The 22350-nt window shown below is 46.6% G+C and overlaps 10 protein-coding genes across 10 annotated transcripts; 5 read left to right on the top strand and 5 right to left on the bottom strand.

The window, feature by feature from the left end:
* Nucleotides 1-60: 60 nt before the first annotated feature.
* METBIDRAFT_78343 (uncharacterized protein) lies at nucleotides 61-1379 on the bottom strand (the record flags this gene model as incomplete). The annotated part of the gene is made up of 2 exons (XM_018858868.1): nucleotides 61-1216; nucleotides 1363-1379. The coding sequence occupies 2 exons, from the start codon at nucleotides 1377-1379 to the stop codon at nucleotides 61-63; spliced, it is 1173 nt and encodes a 390-aa protein (XP_018711868.1).
* An 889-nt stretch (nucleotides 1380-2268) lies between these two features.
* On the bottom strand, nucleotides 2269-4063 carry NDH51 (Ndh51p). Its single transcript, XM_018855943.1, has one exon. The coding sequence runs from the start codon at nucleotides 4026-4028 to the stop codon at nucleotides 2580-2582; it is 1449 nt and encodes a 482-aa protein (XP_018711869.1). The 5' UTR covers nucleotides 4029-4063; the 3' UTR covers nucleotides 2269-2579.
* Nucleotides 4064-7330: 3267 nt separating this feature from the next.
* On the top strand, nucleotides 7331-7927 carry METBIDRAFT_181877 (uncharacterized protein). Its single transcript, XM_018854774.1, has one exon. The coding sequence runs from the start codon at nucleotides 7488-7490 to the stop codon at nucleotides 7860-7862; it is 375 nt and encodes a 124-aa protein (XP_018711870.1). The 5' UTR covers nucleotides 7331-7487; the 3' UTR covers nucleotides 7863-7927.
* A 2226-nt stretch (nucleotides 7928-10153) lies between these two features.
* KTR2 (mannosyltransferase) lies at nucleotides 10154-11290 on the top strand (the record flags this gene model as incomplete). The annotated part of the gene is made up of 1 exon (XM_018857578.1): nucleotides 10154-11290. One exon carries the CDS (start codon nucleotides 10154-10156, stop codon nucleotides 11288-11290), a length of 1137 nt encoding a protein of 378 aa, XP_018711871.1.
* A 185-nt stretch (nucleotides 11291-11475) lies between these two features.
* METBIDRAFT_181890 (uncharacterized protein) lies at nucleotides 11476-12704 on the top strand. Its single transcript, XM_018854775.1, has 2 exons — nucleotides 11476-11735; nucleotides 11816-12704. The coding sequence occupies exons 1-2, from the start codon at nucleotides 11661-11663 to the stop codon at nucleotides 12608-12610; spliced, it is 870 nt and encodes a 289-aa protein (XP_018711872.1). The 5' UTR covers nucleotides 11476-11660; the 3' UTR covers nucleotides 12611-12704.
* A 1866-nt stretch (nucleotides 12705-14570) lies between these two features.
* Nucleotides 14571-14915, top strand: METBIDRAFT_11892 (uncharacterized protein; the record flags this gene model as incomplete). Its single annotated transcript, XM_018854120.1, has 1 exon — nucleotides 14571-14915. One exon carries the CDS (start codon nucleotides 14571-14573, stop codon nucleotides 14913-14915), a length of 345 nt encoding a protein of 114 aa, XP_018711873.1.
* A 731-nt stretch (nucleotides 14916-15646) lies between these two features.
* METBIDRAFT_11893 (uncharacterized protein) lies at nucleotides 15647-16594 on the bottom strand (the record flags this gene model as incomplete). Its single annotated transcript, XM_018854121.1, has 3 exons — nucleotides 15647-15699; nucleotides 15835-16426; nucleotides 16592-16594. 3 exons carry the CDS (start codon nucleotides 16592-16594, stop codon nucleotides 15647-15649), a joined length of 648 nt encoding a protein of 215 aa, XP_018711874.1.
* Nucleotides 16595-17193: 599 nt separating this feature from the next.
* On the top strand, nucleotides 17194-18246 carry ERG20 (bifunctional (2E,6E)-farnesyl diphosphate synthase/dimethylallyltranstransferase; the record flags this gene model as incomplete). Its single annotated transcript, XM_018857501.1, has 1 exon — nucleotides 17194-18246. The coding sequence occupies one exon, from the start codon at nucleotides 17194-17196 to the stop codon at nucleotides 18244-18246; it is 1053 nt and encodes a 350-aa protein (XP_018711875.1).
* Nucleotides 18247-18676: 430 nt separating this feature from the next.
* Nucleotides 18677-18961, bottom strand: QCR8 (ubiquinol--cytochrome-c reductase subunit 8; the record flags this gene model as incomplete). Its single annotated transcript, XM_018857548.1, has 1 exon — nucleotides 18677-18961. The coding sequence occupies one exon, from the start codon at nucleotides 18959-18961 to the stop codon at nucleotides 18677-18679; it is 285 nt and encodes a 94-aa protein (XP_018711876.1).
* Nucleotides 18962-21507: 2546 nt separating this feature from the next.
* On the bottom strand, nucleotides 21508-22110 carry RPL17B (60S ribosomal protein uL22; the record flags this gene model as incomplete). Its single annotated transcript, XM_018859280.1, has 1 exon — nucleotides 21508-22110. The coding sequence occupies one exon, from the start codon at nucleotides 22108-22110 to the stop codon at nucleotides 21550-21552; it is 561 nt and encodes a 186-aa protein (XP_018711877.1). The 3' UTR covers nucleotides 21508-21549.
* Between the last annotated feature and the right edge of the window lie 240 nt (nucleotides 22111-22350).

Genomic DNA, 22350 nt, shown 5'->3' on the forward strand with positions numbered 1-22350 from the left:
GCTTCCTAAGAATCTGAAAGACGCACTTCCTGGGAATCTTAAAAACACACTTCCTGGTCTCTAGAATTCAATGACCCTCTCCGAGAAAAACTCGTCAATGAGCTCCTTATAGTACGGCTTGATGTCCTCCACATTGTAGCAGTCGTCGGCTTTCGAGTAAAGGTCGTACTTGTTGAACGACCGCACCGCCTCCAAGAGCTGGACGTCCTCGTCGTTCATGAGGTACTTGTATGCGTTTTCATGGTGCCAGGGGTAGAACGAATGGTAGCGGATCATGGCCAAGGCCTCGGGCGGGAGCGTGGAGTTGGTCTTGGCAATGTGATACATGTACTCGTCGTGGCCCCAGCTGAGCATGACGGAATCGAGGCCGCACTTCTTCGAGTAGATGCCGAACTTGGTGTTGTAGAGCGGGTTGGAGAAGTCCGGGTTTCTGCGGAAGCTGTCGCTGAAAATGATCTTCTTCAGGAACCGGCACCCCACAGGAAACGTGTCGCCCACCACGTCCCACTGGCCACGCGAGTCGAAGAAATAGAGAAGCTTGCCCAAGTCGTGGATGAGCCCCACGAGCTGCATCCAGCGCGGCTTGTGGTCACGCCGGATGGCCTCGGCCGTTTGCAACGCATGGTCGATCTGGCTGAGCTCCGTGTCGGGATCGCTTTCATCAAGCAATTTGTTGAGCTTCTCGAGCCCCTCCCATACGGACATCCTGGCCCGCACCTTGCTTTTGAAGTTGATCCGTGCCTGGATGTTGTAGGCCACGGTCTGGTGCTCGTGCTGCTCCTGGTAGAAATCCTTGACTCTGTCGCACGCCAAGTCGTACTGCCGGAACGACTTGGAGGGGGTGTTCTTGTAGAACTCGGTTTCCTTGTTCCACTGCGTTTCGCCTGGGGGGGTCTTTTCGGGGGGTTCTGCACTGTTGCTTTCAGCGATACCGGCTCGTAAACTGGGGTCTTGGGCGGCTCGTAAACTGGGGTTTTGGGCGGCTCGTAAACTGGGGTCTTGGGCGATATTAGCTCGTAGACCGCGGTCTTCGTTGTCTCTTGCATCAGACTGCTCGCCCGGGCCTGCCGTTTTTGCTGTGGTGAGTTTTCCTTGCTTGAGGGGGTTCTCGGTGCTGGCACATGAGCCATGCGGCCGTTTTTTGCCCCGGAGCTCATCTTCAAGCTTGTGCACCAACTGCACATCATCGTCCAAATCTTCGAGAGCCTTGCCGTTTCTCAGGCGGTGCCCGGGCTGCGTCGGGCAGTTAGGGTCTGGCGGGACCGGCACCATAGAAAATATAAATAATAGTAGCGAGTCGAGCCGTGATTTGTAGAAGACTAGCGTTTTCGGTGCTGATTTGGAGAGGTCTGCGAAAACAGCCGGCCCCAGGTGCGCATCTCATTTCGAGTTGAGCCTCATGTCCAATATAAAAAACGTTTATGAGGTCCGGCGAAACCATTGGAAACGGGACGAGATGCAGCGAAGTCACTAGACAATCTATATATTGTTGGGAATTTTCAAAACGAGATAAACTCGGAGATTCTGCAAAGGAAATACAAAATATAATTGTCATGTAGTAATAGATCTGCGAATAGAGGTTCTGGTAGCTGGTTCAGGTTTGAAATGATAATAAACAATTCCTATGTTGTGTGAATTATCATGATGGACATTTATGAAAATACACAAGGCAATCATATTATTACTGAAGATGAAATTAGATTGGGAATAGAAATTATATTATATGATGGTAATAAAAGTAAAGGTTAACTTTAAGTGAATAATACCCATGTTGGTAACTCCTAAATCGTATGTAAATTGAGATTTGTTCTATTATTATTCAGATGATGCTTTAGAAACTAAAAGCCCTGGTTCTATTTTGTTCCCAGAACTTTCCCGTTTCGGAATCTCTCTTGGCTATAATACCCTCTTGGCTCTAGTACCCTCTTACTTCTAGCACTCTCTGGTCCCCATACTTTCTTTCTTCACTCTTCCACTACTTCCGTTCTCCACTCTCCCACTACTTCCGTTCTTCACTCTCCCACTACTTCCTTCTTCACTCTCCCACTACTTTCTTTCTTGATTCTCTAGACCCACTACTTCCTTCCTTCACTCAACTCTAGCTCATCGCATCTCCAACCATGCAAGTCTGTCAACGCACACTACAAGCACATTCAAGAACTAAACAATGACACGTCTGAAGACAGGCTTTCTACAGCTTCCCGTTGCTACGCTAATCAAGTTGGCTAGATTTGTTTAAAGTCTGTAATCAACTAGAGCATTATAGGTTTAGTATCTATTAAACTCGGAAACTAATTTATATCTGTACACCCTTTTTCAATCTATTCTGTTAAAGTATCTCCAGCCGGACATCCCCAGCAAAGGAGTCCGCCGTCCTTGCAGACACCACAGGCACAACCCTGCGACAGCGCAATGGATCTACGGGGCTGGCCGCACAGAGAGCCCAGCATGGGAGCCCCCGCCCGTCTACAAGGCCACGGCCTACATCACGGAGGTCAGTAGCGGTGGTGTGTATTAAATGCAGGCGAATAAACAGTGCCTGGCGGCACGCGAAATCCGGGGTCGACGGCAGGAAGCGTCTAGTGGTGGGCGACCGGGAGCGGGTTGTCGACCACCACGCCCTCCTTGACCTTGCCGGCCGCCGTCCATCCGCCGGGCGCCACGGGCTGGTGGGCTTGCTTGTACTGGTTGATGCGGTCGACCATGACGGGGCGGAAGGACTTGATCAAGCCCTGCACCGGCCACGCGGCGGCGTCGCCCAACGCGCAGATGGTGTGGCCCTCGATCTCCTTGGTCAACTCGAAGATCATGTCGATCTCCTTCTCCGTGGCCTGGCCCTTGACGAAGCGCGCCATCATGCTCAGCAACCACGTGGTGCCCTCGCGGCACGGCGTGCACTGGCCGCACGACTCGTGCTTGTAGAAGGCCGAGAAGCGCTGGATGGCGCGGATGATGTCCGTCTGCTTGTTCATGACAATGACCGCGGCCGTGCCCAAGCCCGAGCCCACGTCCTTCAACGCGTCGTAGTCCATCAACACGTTGTCGCACACGTCCTTGGGCATGATGGGCACGGAGCAGCCGCCCGGGATCACGCCCAACAAGTTGTCCCAGCCGCCCTTGACGCCGCCGCAGTGCTTCTCCAACAACTCCTTCAAGGGGATGGACATCTCCTCCTCCACGGTGCAGGGCTCGTTGACGTGCCCCGAGATGCAGAACAACTTGACGCCCGCGTTGCGCTCGCGCCCGAAGCCGGCAAACCAGTCGCCGCCGCGCCTCAAGATCGTGGGCGCCACGGCCACGGTCTCGACGTTGGCCACGGTCGTGGGGCGCCCGAAAAGACCCACGCCGGCGGGGAACGGCGGCTTCAACCGCGGCTTGCCGGCCTTGCCCTCGATGGACTCGATCAACGCGGTCTCCTCGCCGCAGATGTACGCGCCCATGCCGCGGTGGATGTACACGTCGAAGTCGTAGCCGGAGCCGCACGCGTTCTTGCCGAGAAGCCCGGCCTTGTACGCGTCGTTGATGGCCTCCTGCAACACCACCGTCTCGTTGTAGAACTCTCCACGGATGTAGATGTACGCGGCCGTGGCGTTCATGCCGCGGCCCGCCAAAAGACAGCCCTCCACCAACTTGTGCGGGTCTTTGCGGATGATCTCGCGGTCCTTGCACGTGCCCGGCTCGCCCTCGTCCGCGTTGACCACCAAGTACCGCGGGCCGGGGTTTTTGTCCCACCCGGGCGGGTTCATGAACGACCACTTGAGCCCGGACGGGAACCCGGCGCCTCCGCGCCCGCGCAACCCGGACTTCTTCATCTCGTCGATGATCCACTTGTCGCCCTTGAGGATGATCTCCTTGGTTTTGTGCCAGTCGCCCATTTTCTGCGCGGCCTTCAACGTGTGGCCGTACGTGCCGTAGACGTTCTGGAAGATGCGGTCCTGGTCCTTCAAGCCGCCGTGCACGCGGTTGGGCACGGCGGCCGCGTCCGCAGACGTGGCCAAGCGCCGCGCGGCCCGCGCGGGGGTTTTCATATTACGAAGCATGGCCAAAAAGAGGGGGCGGGTGCTTTTTTGTGGCCTGAGAATAGAGAAGTAGGGAGCCGCCCGGGTTTTTAGGTGTGCGACTAGAGGCGGTTTTTTTCGCGCGGCTCGCGCGGTCATGCCAAAGGTGGCCCTGTTATTGGCCAGGCGCGGGGCCGCTGCTGCAGGCGCGGAGCTTTTGGTGGGGCGGCTCCAATATCCGATTTCCCGATTAAGCTTGGTACTTGGGATCCTCGGAATACTGCTATTCTCGAAAAAGCCTGGAGGAGAAGAAGGGGAGACTCAGTCTGTACGGAAGTGTTTTTTTCTTGGCCACGTGTGGGGTGACTACATGGCGGAGACCACGTGACGGACAACGGGTGGCGGCGAGGCGCTCGGTCCTAGATATTAGGTCCAGGAACGAAATGCTGGGGGATCCTCTGACGAGTCTTCATGGGAGAGAAGGGTGAATATAGATAGTGGATAATAAATGATGATTGGTGATTGGTGATTGGTGATTGGTGATTGGTGATTGGTGATTGGTGATTGGTGATTGGTGATTGGTGAATGGTGATTGGTGAATGGTGCATACTATTGCTCTATGATGATATGATGATTAGTGAATGGAACATACTATTGCTCTATAATTATTAGCGGTGAATGGGGACTCCACTTTTAATATTCGGTTCAAGAACGAAATTTGGTAGGATTCTCTGATGAACCTCTCATGGGAGGTAATGATGAATATAAATAATAGATAATAATTCATAATTGGCATTTGGTGATTGGTGATTGGTAGATACTACTGCTCTATGATGATTAGTGAATAGTGATACTAAATGCGAAATGATTAGCGGCGAATAGGGACTGCATTCTTGATAATAGGTACCAAAAACGAAATGCGAGTTGTTACTCTGATGAGTCTTTCATATAGATAATAGTTATTAAATAATAGATAATAATTCATAGTTGGTAGTTGGTAATTGGTGATTGGTAGATACTACTGCTCTATGATGATTAGTGAATGGTGATAGTAAATGCGAAATGATTAGCGGCGAATAGGGACTGCATTCTTGATAATAGGTATGAGTCTTTCATATAGATAATAGTTATTAAATAATAGATAATAATTCATAGTTGGTAGTTGGTACTTGGTGATTGGTAGATACTACTGCTCTATGATGATTAGTGAATGGTGATACTAAATGCGAAATGATCAGCGACGAAAGAGGACTCCATTCTTGATAATAGGTCCAAGAACGAAATGCTGGTGGTAGGATCCTCTGATGAGCCTTTCATGGGATGGAAGGTTGAACATAGATAGTGGATACTAAATAATGATTGGTGATTGGTGGTTGGTGAATGATACTTGCTATTGCGCTATGATGATTAGTGAAGGGTGATACTAAATGCAAGATGATTAGTGGAGGGTGCTCCATTTCTAATATTAGATACGAAAGACGAAACAATAGCAGGTGATGGTAAAGACTCTGATAAATGCTACATAATAAATGGTAAATAATAAATATTTGATAATGAATCTTATTTGGTAATTGAAAATTCGTAATTGGTGAATGGTATATCGCATATGCTATATACTAGATACCAAATGGCAATTAGTGAATGGTGATACTAAAGGAAAAATGATGTGAATGGTGATACTCAATACAAATAGTCGCTGGCGATCCTCAATGCAAACAGTAGCCGTAATACCAAATACCAAAGACGAAACACAAATGGTAGATGGTGTATATTCAACGATGAACCTTCCATGCTAGGCACTGGGTGCTAAATGGTGAATGGCGAATCACCAATTCTGAATGGTTAATGGTGGATACTAAAGAAAAAAAAACTAAAGACTAATTGGAAAATGGTGAAGGGTAAATACTAATTAGTAAGTGGTGATAAGTGAACGGACTAGAGGCGAAATATTCAGTGGAGAATGGTGATACACTATAGAACTAGTACCGGTAATACGAAGTATAAAGACGGAATACAAGTGGTAGATGGTGAATACTTAATGATAATTGCTACACATTAAGCACAAATGGTAAGGTTAAATGGTAAATAGTAAATGGCACTAATAAATGGTAAATCTTAAACACAAACTACTCAAGACTAAATCACAGTTTTTGAATGGCCAACACCATTTACTCAATGCTAAATAATGATACTAAATATCCGATGGGAACTGATAAACACTTCATGAATAATACGGAATGCTACGTACGGAATGATAAACACAAATGATAGACACGGAATGTAAATTTCACATGGACGGCGTCCTCGCAGGTAGGTCAATTTGCTCTTTGATTACACACCTTGCCTGGGCTGAAAATTTAAAAATCAGGTATCACAATCAAACTTAAGACGTAAACCCAATGGTGTTTTTTCCATTCAACTTCATAGACACAAACGACTATGTGGATCTAGAGGATGTTAACAACAGCGACCATTGGGCCCTTTGTGTACTTAGTATTCCAGCAAAAAAAAATTCGTGTAAGACTCTATGAGATTCAACGGCGAGAATGATGATAAGCTTTTCAAATTTTTGAACTAATCATGTTCCCAATCACATATGAGTTCGCGTAGACGTGCGGCCTCGGAACACACCTCCTGTAATTTCAGTTGAAACACAGCATTCATAATGTAAACTTAAAATTTCCCGTGTATGAGACTAGGCTTTTTGAACAGAGAAAATCAAACAGCGATCCATTTTTCAGATTGGCCTGATACACGTACTTCTCTCACAGTCCCCTCATTTGATAATTGGTATATGGCGGATACTACATACTCACTACTAAAGGATTAATTGAAATGAGACTAAATAGTCAATTGAAAAAAGAATACTAAACGATAAAAAAAATGCTACATCTAGATACTAAATTATGAAGCGAGATTGGTATACTGAATACTGACTACTAGGCAACCAATGAAATGGCCAATAATTTGTAGGTCACGTGCGCGCCGCCGCTGGTGGCAAACTGACGTATTGCCATGTTCTTCATTTCATGGGCTCTCAAAAAGCACCCGATGTTCCGATAAATTTCACACGCCCAATGATGTCACGTGTACTTGCCACTGCATACCACACGAAACAGACCTGTGCTGGCCTACAACCCCTGGTATAGTTAACCTGGTATACCAGGAACAGCATATGTAAAGACACTATTTTATTAGCACTAATATGTAAATACACCGTTATGTGAATACACCGTTATGGAAACACACCATTGAAGAAACACAACATTAAAGAAACGCAAGATTAATGCAAAACAAGCACCAGTATGGTGTCTGCCTCAGGGAGCTAGCGGTCAATATTCTCTGGACCCTTTGGGCAGCAGTCACGTTGTTGTCGGAGATGACATTTCATGCTGACAGAGGCTTTGAAGAGCACCCCACTGACTACGCCGGTTTGATAAAAAAACTCTTAACACAGCGTAGGCGTAATCTCCATTACTTACTCTATCAATGATTATCTATTGCGCACCGACATACTATTGCTCAATGATAATCCATTCCATAAGAGAACATACATCATACAAGAAATATTTATTATACAGACGACATCTGCAGTTCGAAAAATTATGTAGTGCTGACATTAAATATCGTACTGATCATGTATTCCTTGATCGAGTGTTGCGTGCTGATTCTTCGATACTGACAATTCATTGCGTGGTGATATCATCATTTATCCTGCTGATGTGCTTTACACTGATATTATGTTTCACTTTGATCATATACCTCGAATTTATTACACGATCTGCAACTCATTACACATCCTTTGTTGATAACACAATCCGTACTGCTAATATACGCGCACCGCCAATATATGGGCACTGGTAATAATATTGCTAATTAAATATCAGTGCTAAAAAACTACCAATGCTAAACACTAATATCAAATTTACGGCACCGAATTTCGACGCCAAGGCTCATATATATTCTGACATGCTGGTTTGAAATTTTTGTGTCAGAGAGCGGCCTGGGGCACAATTCAAACGACTGCCTGGTCCGAAGGGTACCCTGGCACCGATTGGTGGGTCACCAGCTCCTTAGTTCGTTTCCACTTCTTTCCCTTGCCTCGAAAAGAGAAGATATGGCAATCAGGGATCTGGAATTCTTCGAACTACTTCCACGAAGACGCGATAAAATAGAATACACTCTCTGAAGACAAGAACGGAAGGAAGATCATGATTCCATAGAAATTCAAACTGGGACGAGCTCTTGTAGTATTTTGTGTGTTGTTCCAAGCAGCTATATTTGAAAATATTTCAAGCTATTGTCGCCTTCCACAGCAAGTAAAAGACCCGACCTAGACAGAATCTGCCTGGATATATATAAGGCTCTATTTGTTAATCTATTCAAAACATACTCTAGAACCGGTGCTTCCGGGATCATTCTGCTATTCAAATATCTTTGGAGCTTTAAACTAGTTATTACTTAATGTTATTGGCCTTGATTTAGATCCTGACGAGGCTAGAGTCCTCGAATGGCAGCTCACAGAAGCGCTTCCGGTATTCTCCTTGACTCAGTGTGATCTTCTCCAACTACCGAATTCTTTTTGACATGACCATCCCAAGCTATATTTCGGCTCCAATAGCCCTGGTCCTTTTGATCGGTGTTTTTGGTTTGATTGTGTTTGTTCTCGCGAATAATCACATCATCTTGGGATGCCAAGGATCTATTATTTGTCATTCACAATCTATCATAATTGTGATTCGAAATATATTATAACCGTGATTCGATATAAATTGTGACCGTGATTTGAAATAAATCAAATAAATCATAACCGTGATTCAAAATGGACATAAATTGGGCTACTAGGCGAAACTAAGAAAGCGCAATTAAAGCAACAGGCGGTTCCTTACAGCCATGCTTATTCTTCTGTTTTGCATTGAAAAGGTCATTTTCTACTCTAGTAACCCATGCAGCTTTTAACCAAGGGAACGAAAGTCATGTACTTGGTCTATGACAGGCCCTGCCCTCTGAAAAGATCATATAGTTGAACCCGCTGAGGATAATATCAATCACACAACAGGTGCCTAGTCACGTATCAGCAATTACTTTTAAATCATTCTAAATCAACGGTAGGCTTAAGCCAAAATACGTGGGCATACACTAGCCCCAACGTCCGTCTGTATTCTGGTGCTGTACAAGCGACTGATAACTCATACAGCTATGGATAATACAGGTCCACATAGAATACAACTCACCCAGTAAAAACAAACACAAAAGATACAAACCACATAAGAGATGAATCACACAACTACAAAGCACAGAACAAAAATCACACGAATCCAAGAGGCGCCTCCATCAAAACATCATTCTCTTTCCGCATTGATCGCACGAACGAAAGCCTTGTCGCAACCAGGCTATTGCCAGCTCAGCCCCACTAACGCATTCTCATTCACAAATTATCTAGATTCATACATGAGATCTCCACACTGCTGGAAACATTCCAGAGTATCAATCAGGCTTCTAATCCACCCACTACAGATCCATCCGCCGAGCGCCATACATACTCGGCTATGTTCACATATGTTCATCCAAGCATAAAAGCCGACGTCAGAAAACACTCAGCAACTAACTAAAGCGCACCCACGTGACTGGGGTCGAACCTCCGACCCATATCCAAGCACCACTCTGACGGCTGTGCTAATACCACGGTCACGTGACCCGCCCGTCTGGCCCCGTTCCCCGGCGCCGCCCACAACAATCACAGAGGCAGCTTCCAGAATAACGTCTCGTTAAAACGCAGCGCTCTCATAGTTTCCCAGCTATTATTTGTCTTTCATTTTGCACCCACTCTTTCCACTTGTAGTGCGCACCATCTAATTTCGCACCCCAGCCTAAGATCTGTCTGACCGCAGATTGCACCCATAAAAGACATCTTCTTTAGGCCTGCTCTTCGACTGGATTTCTTTGCCCACATGCGATCGGTGTCGTACTATGTTTTCTCGCTCTGTCTAGTGGTGGCGGCGCTATACTACAACCACACCAGCACGCAGGCACACGCCTATAGATCTGCTGAGCTTAATGCCATTGTGTCGGCCACCACCAACCATTCCTCGTCTTCCTTGGGCTTTTTGGAAGCGCTTCCCCTCATGCCCACGTGGCAGGCCTCGAAGGACAAAATGGACGCCTTTGTGGCCAAATACTGGTACAACCCCGCCCTCGCGGGCCAGCAGAAACTCAGCTCCAACTCGTATTTCGACGTGCTTTCCACACAGCGGGACCGGCGGCAAATCGGCAGGGAAAACGCCACGCTTGTGATGCTTGTCCGCAACTCCGAATTGAAAGGCGCCCTTCAGTCGATGCGCTCGCTCGAGGACCGCTTCAACCGCGACTATAAATACCCGTGGGTATTTCTCAACGACGTGCCCTTCGACGAGGATTTCATGGACCAGACCACGGCCATGGCTAGTGGCGAGACGTTCTACGAGCTTGTGCCGCCGGAGGACTGGAACCCGCCTCCCCACATAGACCGCCGCAGACTAGACGACAACATCGCCAACTCGCAGCACATCATCTACGGCTTCTCCAAGTCGTACCGCAACATGTGCCATTTCAACTCGGGCTACTTCTACAGACAAAAGCGGCTCCTCGACTACGAGTGGTACTTCCGCGTGGAGCCGGATGTGGAGTACATGTGTGACTTCATGTACGACCCGTTCGAGCTTCTCCGCACCAACAACAAGACCTACGGATTCACCATCACCATTCCAGAGTACCAGGATACAATCCCCACGCTCTGGGACACCGTGGAGGACTTCATCTCCAAGTTCCCGCAGCACCTCCACCCCAACAACGCCTACGACTTCCTCACCACCAACGACTCGGACGTGTTTTTCCACACACACGCACACTCCGACTCCAAGTACAACATGTGCCACTTCTGGTCCAACTTCGAGGTCGGAAACTTGGACTTTTTCCGGGGCGAGGCCTACGGGGCGTACTTCGATCACTTGGATCAGGCGGGCGGCTTCTACTACGAGAGGTGGGGGGACGCACCCGTGCATTCCATCGGCCTAGCGTTGCTTTTGGACCGGGACGCCATCCACCATTTCGAGGACATTGGCTACTATCACGCGCCTTACATGGCGTGCCCCCAATCGCGCGAGGTGCAGAGTGTGAAACGGTGTATCTGCCGCAAATTCGACGAAAATGGCGAGCACAAGGGTGTGGACGTGATGCCCCCCAGCTGCTTGCCCCGGTGGTGGCGGTACGGGGGCGGCAAGAAATTCCTCAATGAAAATGACTACTCGTTCTAGTGGGGCAGGCGTCGTGGTGCGCGTTACTGCGTGTATGGGCCGCGCACGACCGCATCGACATCTCATCGCACTGGAAAGTTTTACCAACACCCATCGCTTACAACACCAAAAAATCACATCATGAGTAAGGGAAAATTGAGAGTGGCTCTCAAGAATCAAAAGGCCGTTGAGGATTTCGAGAAGAGCAAAAGCAGCAAATCCAAGAAGCCCGCCAAGCCCGTCAAGCCTGTTCTCCAGGAACCGGAGGACTCTGCGCTGGATTCTGAAGATGACCAAATAGATGTCAGCCAGTTGGAAGACACAAGTGCGCCGTTGTCCAAGAAAGAGAAGAGAAGGTTGAAGAAATTGATTGCCCAGGCCAAGGAGGCCAATGCCGACGAGATTGAGGAAGACAGTGAGGATGAGGAGTTTGACCTTGAGAAGTTGGCGGCCAGTGAAAGCGAGAGCGACATCAACGATGAGGAAGACGATGAAGAAGACGATGACTCTGAGAATGACGATGAGGAGGACGAAAACGACGTTGAGGCTGAGCAGAACGATGACGACGAAGAAGAAGAGGACATTCCATTGTCGGATGCGGAGCTAGACTCCGACGCTGACGTGGTGCCCCACAGCAAACTCACGGTGAACAACATTGCCGCCATGAAAGACTCGCTTGCCAGAATCGCGTTGCCTTGGGAAAATCACTCTTTCGTCGAGCACCAGTCTGTCTTGAGCGCCGAAAAGTCCGAGCTGAGCATTAAGGACATCTATGATGACACCGAGAGAGAGTTGGCTTTTTACAGGCAAGGCTTGGATGCGGTCAAACAAGGCAGATCCACGCTTCTCAAATTGAAGGTGCCATTTTCCAGACCGCTAGATTACTTCGCGGAGATGGTGAAGAGCGACGAGCACATGGACAAGTTGAAGGGCAAGTTGTTGAAGGAGGCCGCAGACAAGAAGGCATCTGAGGATGCCAAGAAGCAAAGAACTTTGAAGAAGTTCGGTAAGAAGGTACAGCACGAGACCTTGCAAGAGAGAGCCAAGCAAAAGAGAGACACTTTGGAGAAGATCAAGTCCTTGAAGAAAAAGAGAGGCGCTAACGAGATGTCTAACGATGCTGATTTCCAGATTGCTTTGGAGGAGGCCACTGCTGAGGACAGACCCAAGAGAGCTAAGCCAAACGGTAAGAGGTTGGCCAAGGACGCCAAGTATGGCCAGGGCGGTCAAAAGAGAGGTATGAGAAGAAACGACGCCGACTCTTCTGCAGACATCTACAACCAGAGAGGCAAAAAGGGCAAGTCCACCAGACCTGGTAAGAGCAAGAGAAGCAGAAATTAGAGTGTACATTAGCAGGAATCTCACCGAGAATTAATGCATTTTATCAATATAATTGGGATGTTGAATATCATTTTACTAGTCATTAGCCATTTTGGATTTTCAAGCCATGATGGGCTAAGAATTTATGCCGAAGGTGAGAACCTTTTTTTGACCCGTTGATCGCTGATTTCCTCTTCTGTCAACTTCAACTGGTATGCGGGTGTAAATGAATTTACTTGTATTGAAGAAAAAAACAGCGCATCTGACTTACGCTAAATCGCACGTCATGTGTCACAAAACCTAGCACATTGCAAAATGCCCTAAGATTACTTTTCTTTATTCCCCTATCAACACCAAATTTCGCAGCTACTATGAAGTGCCTTCTGGTCTTGCTAATATTGACAGTAGTATTGGCTTTAAACAATATCGACGAAACTTCAGAAGAAGGGTTGCGAAAATGTTTGGGAAAGCAATCGCAAAACTACATCATACATGAGAAGGACAAGTCTTTGAATGTAGAGCCCAAAGAACGGAGGAGCTTTTACTTCGAGAAAACTGACAAGAAGTTGAAAAAATGCTTGAAGCTCAAGGAACCGTATGATCGTGTTACCTCGTTTCTCGCCTTAAACGCCGTGTCTCAAGCTCCAGAAGGAAAATCTGAGAGTTTGAATGAGCTCGTAATTGAACGCCATATTGATCTCGCCATTGCTTGAAATAGTTGATTGTGATAAAATCTAAGAATAGTCCAAATTTTATGCCGAATCAGAGAATAGATTCGGTTGCAATGTTTTACAAAACACTAAATACACCATCTCCAGTCAAGAATATTCAGCAAGCGCCCCCATTGATTAGCCTAGAGGCTTATCAATATTTTTAAATGGTTACGAAACACTACCCATGTATCTAATTTCACACAAAAGCACGAAAATCAGATTTGGAAGCCGTGAATTAGATATTACACCCACTCAGTTTGGTTATACCAGTGAGTGTCTGAAAATCATGCTAGAATTGGATTCGTTTTCTCATTTTTAAAAAGGCATATTTTGACAATTTTGATACAAAACCCTCCACTGTCTAAGCGTCTCTTTTGTCCAGGGAGCCCCGTTGCAAAAAATGTCAGGACCCGGCCCATCCCACTCCCCAATACAGATTTAGATAGGATATAGGTTACCTGACTATATTCATCATAAAAAAACGTACTTATCGCAAAGGTTATTGCTACATTCTTTAGTGGGCTTTTCGGAATTGAAAATAAATAGCAAATACTCAAGGGACAAGCAAGATTTTTAACCCTCATCCACGCTTCGTATAATCAAATAGACTCATACTTTCTCGTGGTTTTTCGATCTAATTGAGTTTGGACTACAAAAGTTTAAAAATCTTAGTCTTTAAAATTCAAAAAAGCACGATTGTTTCATAAACAATTTTTGAAAATAGGTTTGAATCGTTGTTGGAATTTTTTTGACTTGAAAGCCCCGATGATTACGTCTTTTTTCATTCAATCTTTCAATCACTGTCATGCTTGCAGTACTCATAATCTAGAAATATTAGAATAAATCTCAAACGAATAATGTTTTCTTATGTTTTGGTAGATTCATCTCTTTAAAGAAGCAAAACTATACAGTGAAATATAAGAAACCCTTAAACAGCTCCAGGTATGAACCTTGTGTCGAGACTCGGCCCGTCCGGACGGTCATGTTTTTTGTAAAAATCATACCCTTTTTGCGAATCATATGAGGAGAGGCGAAATAATTAATAACAGAATAATCTCCGCGTTTTCGTGCCATTCGTTTTTTTTTTTTTTTGTTTTTTGTTCACTTCTGAATTCAGCTCTGGAGCCACCATTTAAATTTGAAAACTCCGGCAACTTACATGCTCCTCGCTCCTTTGCGTTTTTACTTTGTACCCCCGATTCTCGAATTGCGAGATTTCCACATACTATCTTCCTCCCCAAACCACACATCACTATTCTGCTCCCATCATGATTTTGCTTTTACTTTTCACATTACTAGCTACCGTTTTGGCAATACCCACCATCAACAATTCCGAGGATCACGTACGAAGGTGTTTAGGCTCGACAGCCCAGAAGTATGACATAAGTCTCAAGCAGGAAATATTTTTAGCAATCAAGCCCAAGAATGCACGGGAATTTGAATTTGAAGGTATTGATACTAGACTAGTTAAATGCTTAGGTCTCGTCAATCCTTCTGATGGAGTCAGTACGATTATCACATACAATGCCATTTTCGCACGAGGCAAACATAAAGTCTCTGAGTCTGCTTTGGAAAAGGCCGTGTTTGAAGTGATTCCCGATCTCCATAATTAAGGAGGTTTCAGGTGAATGACGGAGTTTTTGAATGTTTCGTGCGCAGCATTTCTTGAGATTTATATATATATGAGTTCTGGCATTTCGCGAAGCTTTGTATTTCCGATACTAAGTAGATCGCTGAAACAATTTTTGGATTTTTGCATGTGTTTACTTTTCAAGTACGAAATGTCTACCAACTGCATTACGAAAAGTCACAGATGAATGTCATTTGTAAATGCTTCGGGTTTTTTCAGTCGCCTCATGATCTAGGGTCCAGATTTTCTTTACTTTTTATTCAGCCTGAGGAGAGGAAATCAGAATCAATTTTTGAGGTGAGTGTTTGGGGTATAGGAATATTAGTGCCATTGGAGTATGTGAAGCATGTAGCTTATCTTTCCCAGTGAATATGTCAATTCTAAACTAGGCCCTTCAAAGCGGCGGACTAGCAAGTGTATTCAGGTATCTACCATCAGCAGAATTTTCTGCTGTCCCATCAGTCTACAATTTGCAGTACACTGATGTTGGAGATTAATTAGTAACAAAGAGTAGGGTTTGAGGTGCCACCGCCGATTTTGGCCGCCAAAGTAGCCGACTTTCTTTAGTATAAAAAGCAATCTGTAAGAGTTTGTTTGTTTGTTGTCTGATGTTGTTTTGTTCTCTTATTTCTGAATTTCAAAGTAGTTTTTGTGGGATTTCCTGTATCTTAGACTGTCACCACCTTTTCTTCCGAAGAAGGCCTTAAGAATATATCATATCTTGTTTCCTTCATGAGAGATTTCCAGTTTCTGAATGAGCTCTGCAACTGTGGCAATTGGTACCGAGAGCTCTCAAGATGCAGATCTCCATGCGGGCACGTTTTCCTCCCAAAGCTGACTGATCTCTTCCAATCACTTTCCTTTTGTTTCGGGGGGAAAAAAGAACACGTGCACGAACATACATGCACAGAAAGTAGCGTAGATACAGTAGGCCTTCCAAGTGATGTTTCTAATGATGAAGACGTGAACATGGAAATGGCAAAATTGAAGATCCAGTTTGCAGAGGTGGAAAGTAAAGCTCCACGTTTTCTGAATTGCCAGTCGCCCCATGCCTCCAATATATCTCCCAGCAATAAACCCAGATTCCAACGCCCCAGAAAGATGCAAAGGAACAAAAGAATAACAGCATGCAATGACACCCTTGGTTGCTGACTTGTTTTCTTCAGGAATTGTGATCCGCACAGTATCGGATATAAACACTGGCTCAGAATATGTGGCCAATATACCCGCCACGCCAAACTGAAAGGCCATCATCAATGCAGCACCAGCCAACAAGATGGTGCGTCTTCCTAAAAGATCTGATGTGAATAAGGCAGGAATTGTAACTGCCATGTTGAGGATATATTGGATCAGGCTAGGCACCAAGTTGGTGTTGCCGTTGTAGCCCGCGATCTGGAAAATGCACACAATATAATACATCATGATGTTCATTCCAGTCAGCTGTTGCCAGATTTGCGCCGACACAGCCGTGAAGGTTCTCTTTCTGAATTTTTGCTGAAAAGATCTAAGTATGCGAAATCCTAGGCGTGCTCGTCAAGCATCAACTGCTGCTTAATTTCAGTCATTTCAATCTGAACATTGGCGTCCTTTCTGTCGCCCTTGGCTTGGATGTCAGCAACAATAACCTCAGCATCCTCCTAGTATCCCTGCTTGGCTCACCATCTTGGCGACTGAATATGATGATTCTGGGGGCCATCTGCACACCCCATGGAATCCTGAACGACGTAAGAGTCTGGATGTATGAGCACCTGTATCCAAGCAAGAATATGATGAAGATCCCCACGGAGATGGAGAACTGGAAACTGCCTTCGATGGTGGCTCTAGTTTTTCGAGGAGCCATTTCAGACCATACACAGGAGCCACCGACGATTCAAAGCCAGAGCCCCAGCCTGCAATGATAAGGCCACAGCTTAATCACTCGGATGGGCAGTCCTTTATATTAGTAGTAATTACGACAGGATAGACACGCATGCACAAAAAACGTGGAAAAAAACTCAATTGCTCTCAGTCCCTGGTAGCGGCACATGCAACATTGGGCATTTATTATCTAATATATCCCAAACGGGCCTCTTGTCGTCCGAGCCGTCTGTCTATACATCGCCAGGTCCTGTGCAGAGCGGGTCACATGACCCGCAAGAAGCTGCCGGACAGTAGTGAACAATGCGCGACGCGCCCAGATCTATACGAGCGAACCCCAGGAAATTCAAACAACCTTCTCATTCTCTCTTTTCTACAGCACAACCCCAGATAGCCGCTCGAAAATGGACAAAGCAGCCGCCAGACAGAAGTTCGTGGCCGAGTTCGACAACTTGGTCAAGGAATTGCAGGAGATCTCCGCCGGCTACAACATGCCTAAAGAGGCCATAGAATGGTTCACCAAGAACTTGGAATACAACACGCCCGGCGGGAAATTGAACAGGGGTCTTTCTGTCATTGACACGTACTGTATCTTGAAGAACAAAACGGTCGAGTCTTTGGCCGCAGACGAATACAAAAAAGTGGCGCTTTTGGGCTGGGCCATCGAGTTGTTGCAGGCGTATTTCTTAGTTGCCGACGACATGATGGACCAGTCGAAAACTAGGCGTGGCCAGCCCTGCTGGTACTTGGCCGAGGGCGTGGGGAACATTGCCATCAACGACTCGTTTATGTTGGAGGGCGCCATCTACATTCTCTTGAAAAAACACTTCCGCCAGGACCTGTACTATGTAGACTTGTTGGACTTGTTCCACGAGGTCACGTTCCAGACCGAATTGGGCCAGTTGTTGGACTTGGTCACCGCGGACGAGGAGCACGTGGACTTGAGCAAGTTTTCCTTGGAAAAACACTCGTTCATTGTCATTTTCAAGACCGCCTACTACTCGTTCTACTTGCCCGTGGCTTTGGCCATGTACATGTGCGGCATCAACAGCGACGAGGACTTGAAGCAGGTCAAGGACGTGTTGATTCCGTTGGGCGAGTACTTCCAGATCCAGGACGACTACTTGGACTGTTTCGGCACGCCCGAGCAGATCGGCAAAATCGGCACCGACATCAAGGACAACAAGTGCTCGTGGGTGGTGAACCAGGCCTTGTTGAAGGCCAACGAGAGCCAGCGCCAGGTCTTGGACGACAACTACGGGAAGAAAGACGACGAGAGCGAGCAGAGAGTCAAGGACTTGTTTGCCGAGTTGCAGATCCCCAGCATTTACGAGCAGTACGAGGAGGAAGTGGTGGCCAAGTTGAGGGCGCAGATCGAGAAGATCGACGAGTCACGTGGCTTGAAGAAGGAGGTGTTGTCGTCGTTTTTGGCCAAGGTGTACAAGCGCTCGAAGTAGGGGGAGCGGCACGTTGCAGAATATACATGAGTTGAACAACGACGCCCGGCGGTTGCCGCGTGCTGTGGTGGGAACATATGGCTGTAGACTTTCGGTGTTCTGTGCTGGCTTTGAGTTTCCATGCCCTGTTGCCGAGACGCGCCTGGAAACAGTAGAAGTTCCTGCTTTTTGGGATTCCTGGGATACCTGGGAAATCTGGGATGGGCCTGTAGCGCCGTCTCGAGCCCCTTGCCCATACCCTGCCTATTGGCTGAAACAGTCATGGATGCTACAGCAATGGGAAGCCCCCGGTCCCTGCACCACATGGCCGTTTCAAACAAGCCAAAGCTGCCCATTTGTCCCACCAGCCGGTATCTACGCTTTCTACATCCTCGGGTTCTAATATCCGTGTATTGGGTAGCTATGATGAATATGCATGTTGGAGCGCTGTTTAAACGTTGACTCTCTCCAACTCCTCTCTGCCAGCCTTGGTGTACAAGTACTCGTTGTAGTCTCTGGCGACAGCCCAGATGTTCCAGAACACAATTCCTGGGATCAAAACGTAAGCCATCTGGTTCTTGGTTCTTCTGAACACGTTGAACACAGAGTTGTACAAGTTACCCTTCAAAGGTCTGGTTGCGTAAGGAGACACGGTGTACGAAGTGACGTATTTCTGGGTAGGGGACCCGATGGAACCCCACCAACCCATGTAAGTTTTAGGACCAGCACCTCCCATTGTGTAAGTGATGTTTTCTTGGTGATGTGGAGAATCGAGCAAATCGAAGAAAGATAGGTTTTCTGTGCGAAAAGAGACGGCAGTTATTGGCCAGAACCGCGTGACCCATTGTACGCGCCGTGGCGAGGTCCGCGTAAATCAGGGTACAGAGCAGGTCTTGTGGACATACAGAATAGTTCGGAATCACGTGTGAAACATGTACTCGGCACTCGAAGCAGTTCTTGATAGTGTGGGAGTCCTAGTGCCAATTTGTGCATTTTCTTTGTGTTCTCTTGGCTTGATTCTCTGTACTTGTGTGGCCCGTCTACGAGCTCTGGCTGTGTCCTCCTGCAATGAGGTAAATGATCAATCGAAAGCAATATGCCACGCTTTAAAATTTCTGAATGTGAATGTAATTTGAGTATTTATACATGTTTCAGTCCCGTGCATCATTTCCCTGGGGGTAATTAGGAAGCTGTGGTTTTTTTGCCGCAACGTGTAGCTCTGACATTTCTCATTGGCTGCGAAATATAGTAATTATTTGAGAATGTTATGAGGATCTTCGAAAGTATCGTACACGAAAACTTTTTCCATATATGGGGAAGGATCCAAGAGACTCTGTGGAGTGTTGTCTATTAATTTTCATGAAATCAGGGTAGGGACACCATTTGTGCCTCAATCACAGAACTGGCCTACGATGAATACACTCAAGATCAAACATTTCGAGATGAAAAGTAGCATATTGACAATTACTCGACAAAGATCACTACGCCTTGTTAAGGTATCACGATGGAATTGCACACGAAAATGGACATCAATGTCATCATTCAACTAACCCGAGATTAGGCCGACTATTGAGACTCCCAATTGTGAACGTAGTGAGTGACGGTTTCGTTGATGAGGCCTTTGTTGAGTTATACTTGCAGATCAAAAGAGAAATAATACAATGGGTGGTAGGACGTGGGGCCATTCTAACTTCATATGCTCAATACGAATTTATGAAGAAGAAGTGGTGAACGAGCTGGATGTACTTTTTCAGGAAGTCAACTTGTAGAAGCCATATAAACGACAGTCTAACAGGAAGACCAACAATCGAAAATAAAAAAGCTCATAAAGAGATAGCCTCATAAAAGCGCGGGCCTCATAGTTGGGCCCCAATGAGAGCAACGAAATTCGAGAATGACGTATGGTATGGCTCGCTACAGAACAGACTTCAAGATAAATGTGTACAATTGAAAGGATACACGGCAATATAAACATGAAAATTGATGGAAATAGGACACTGAACTGGTAGTGTCTTCTTCAAGAGGATGTTTAAAAAACTTTAGCACAGCATGTGCCATCAATACTAGTAAATTGACGATGACAAGGAAGATGACCTCATGATAGGACATTAACAATTACGCGCATGTCTCGAATATAGAATATACAATGACACAAATGGTATAAAGTTGGAAGCCACGTAACAATTGCAGTGGCCCCGTGCTCACGCCATCATGTCGATAGACACGACAAAACAAGAGCAACTTTCCTGCAATACAGGATATGCTAGAGAATTGACCTCATGATTAAAAATCGGCAAATGCAATAGGGAAAGATTAACGTCAATCATATACCGGCGTGGCCAACTAGTCTGCCAGGCCAGAAGTTCCACTTCCGGAAGACTCTTCTCTTCCGAACACAAGGGTCTGGTTCATTCTGCCCTGGCTAGTATCCTGGGTTTTTGATCTCTCGCTATATTAAAGTACACGTGCAAACAGAATTGGAAGATCATGTATAGAGTCTTCACATAGTAAATGACTAGAGTGATAATTTTGTGGCAAGCCTCTTTAATGTTGCCCTTGGTATGTGAGTGAACTATAGTGACACGAACTCTAGGTTGGTGATCCAACCACTCTCAGCTCGCATTGAGAAGTATGTAACAAAGATATTGACCCCAAATACGAATATGGTAAGGAGGTTTCCCAATAAAAATGTACTAGAGCAATTCTGAAGAAACGATATGAAAACAGTGGGCTTAATGAGAATCGAGTGAAAATCGTGTTGGCTTCAAGTAAGAAATTGTTATGGAGGGTTAGACATTTATTAGGGCAGTTCGCAAGGGAACCAACGACATTATACTTATAATGAAAAGCCAGTAAAATCGTATTGACCGAAGTAACAAATTGCTACGAAGGTGTCAAAACTTTACCAGAGAAACTACAAGGAAGCAATACAAGGACATTTGGCTCGAACTGACGAGGCCGTCACATCGATATAGGCCCCGTATAAGAATATACTGTAGGGGCGCCAATAAGAAACTTGTACAGCAATGACATCCAAAACCGATATTCGGCCGACATTGAAAAACACGCATCAATAGTCTGACCTCTTTCAAAAACCCACCTTCGATGGAAAGTACACTAATCTGGCCCTCTGATCACACCACAGAACACGGGTGCAACACCAGCACGACTTGTCAAGCAAATTCCACGAACAACTCAACTCTACTAATAGCCACATAAACGACCAGCACTCAGCTACACCAAAGCAAGGTGCCGGGAGCACCCGGCCTCGCACCAAAAGGTCCGGTCACATGATATGTTATATTACCTTATATATGAACTAAATTAAGCAGAGGCAGCAATACGCTTTTGGTGGGCCAATCTACCCTTTTGTCTGGAGTTCAATCTGACCTTCTTGTTGTCCTCGGCCTTGGCAACCTGCTCCTCCTCCTCAGTGACAATAAGCTCAATGTGCGATGGAGAGGATTGGTAAGCGTTGACTCTACCGTGGGCTCTGTAGGTTCTTCTTCTTTGCTTAGGAGCCTGGTTGACCTGGATGTGCGAGATCTTCAACTTGGACACGTCCAAACCCTTGGCCTCGGCGTTGGATTGGGCGTTTTGCAACAAGTCCTTGACGTAGTTGACGGACTTGGTGGGCCATCTGGCCTTTTGCACACCCCACTCCTTAGCTTGAGCGGTTCTACCAATGGAGTGGTTGAATCTTCTGAAAGGAATGGCTCTCTGGTGGTCCAAGACATCAGACAAGTATTTCTGGGCCTTCTCCAAGTTCCATCCGTTGATGGCCTGGGCGGTCTCCCTGGTGTTCTTGAAAGACACTCTCAAGTAAGCACCGCGAGCAGAGGCAGACTTGGCTGGGTTGACTGGGGTAGCAGCGTAACGAACCATTGTGACGATGTAGTTGGAGAAAAAAAAAAGCTCTGGTTGTAGAAAACTTCAGTGGTTTTTTCCGAGCGAGCTCGGCGCGGCCGATGGGCCGGCAAGATTTTTCTGGCCGCGGGAGTGCATGTGGCGCGGGCGCGTGCCCTGGGCGCGCGCACGTGATGCGGCGCTGCTCCGCCCGCACGCCTGTTCTGGCCGCGGCGGCCGGGCTGCGTGGTCTGCGGCACGGGTTCTGGCGGATGGCGG

This window comes from Metschnikowia bicuspidata (assembly GCF_001664035.1).
Source record: "Metschnikowia bicuspidata var. bicuspidata NRRL YB-4993 chromosome Unknown METBIscaffold_3, whole genome shotgun sequence".
NCBI lineage: Eukaryota > Fungi > Ascomycota > Pichiomycetes > Serinales > Metschnikowiaceae > Metschnikowia > Metschnikowia bicuspidata.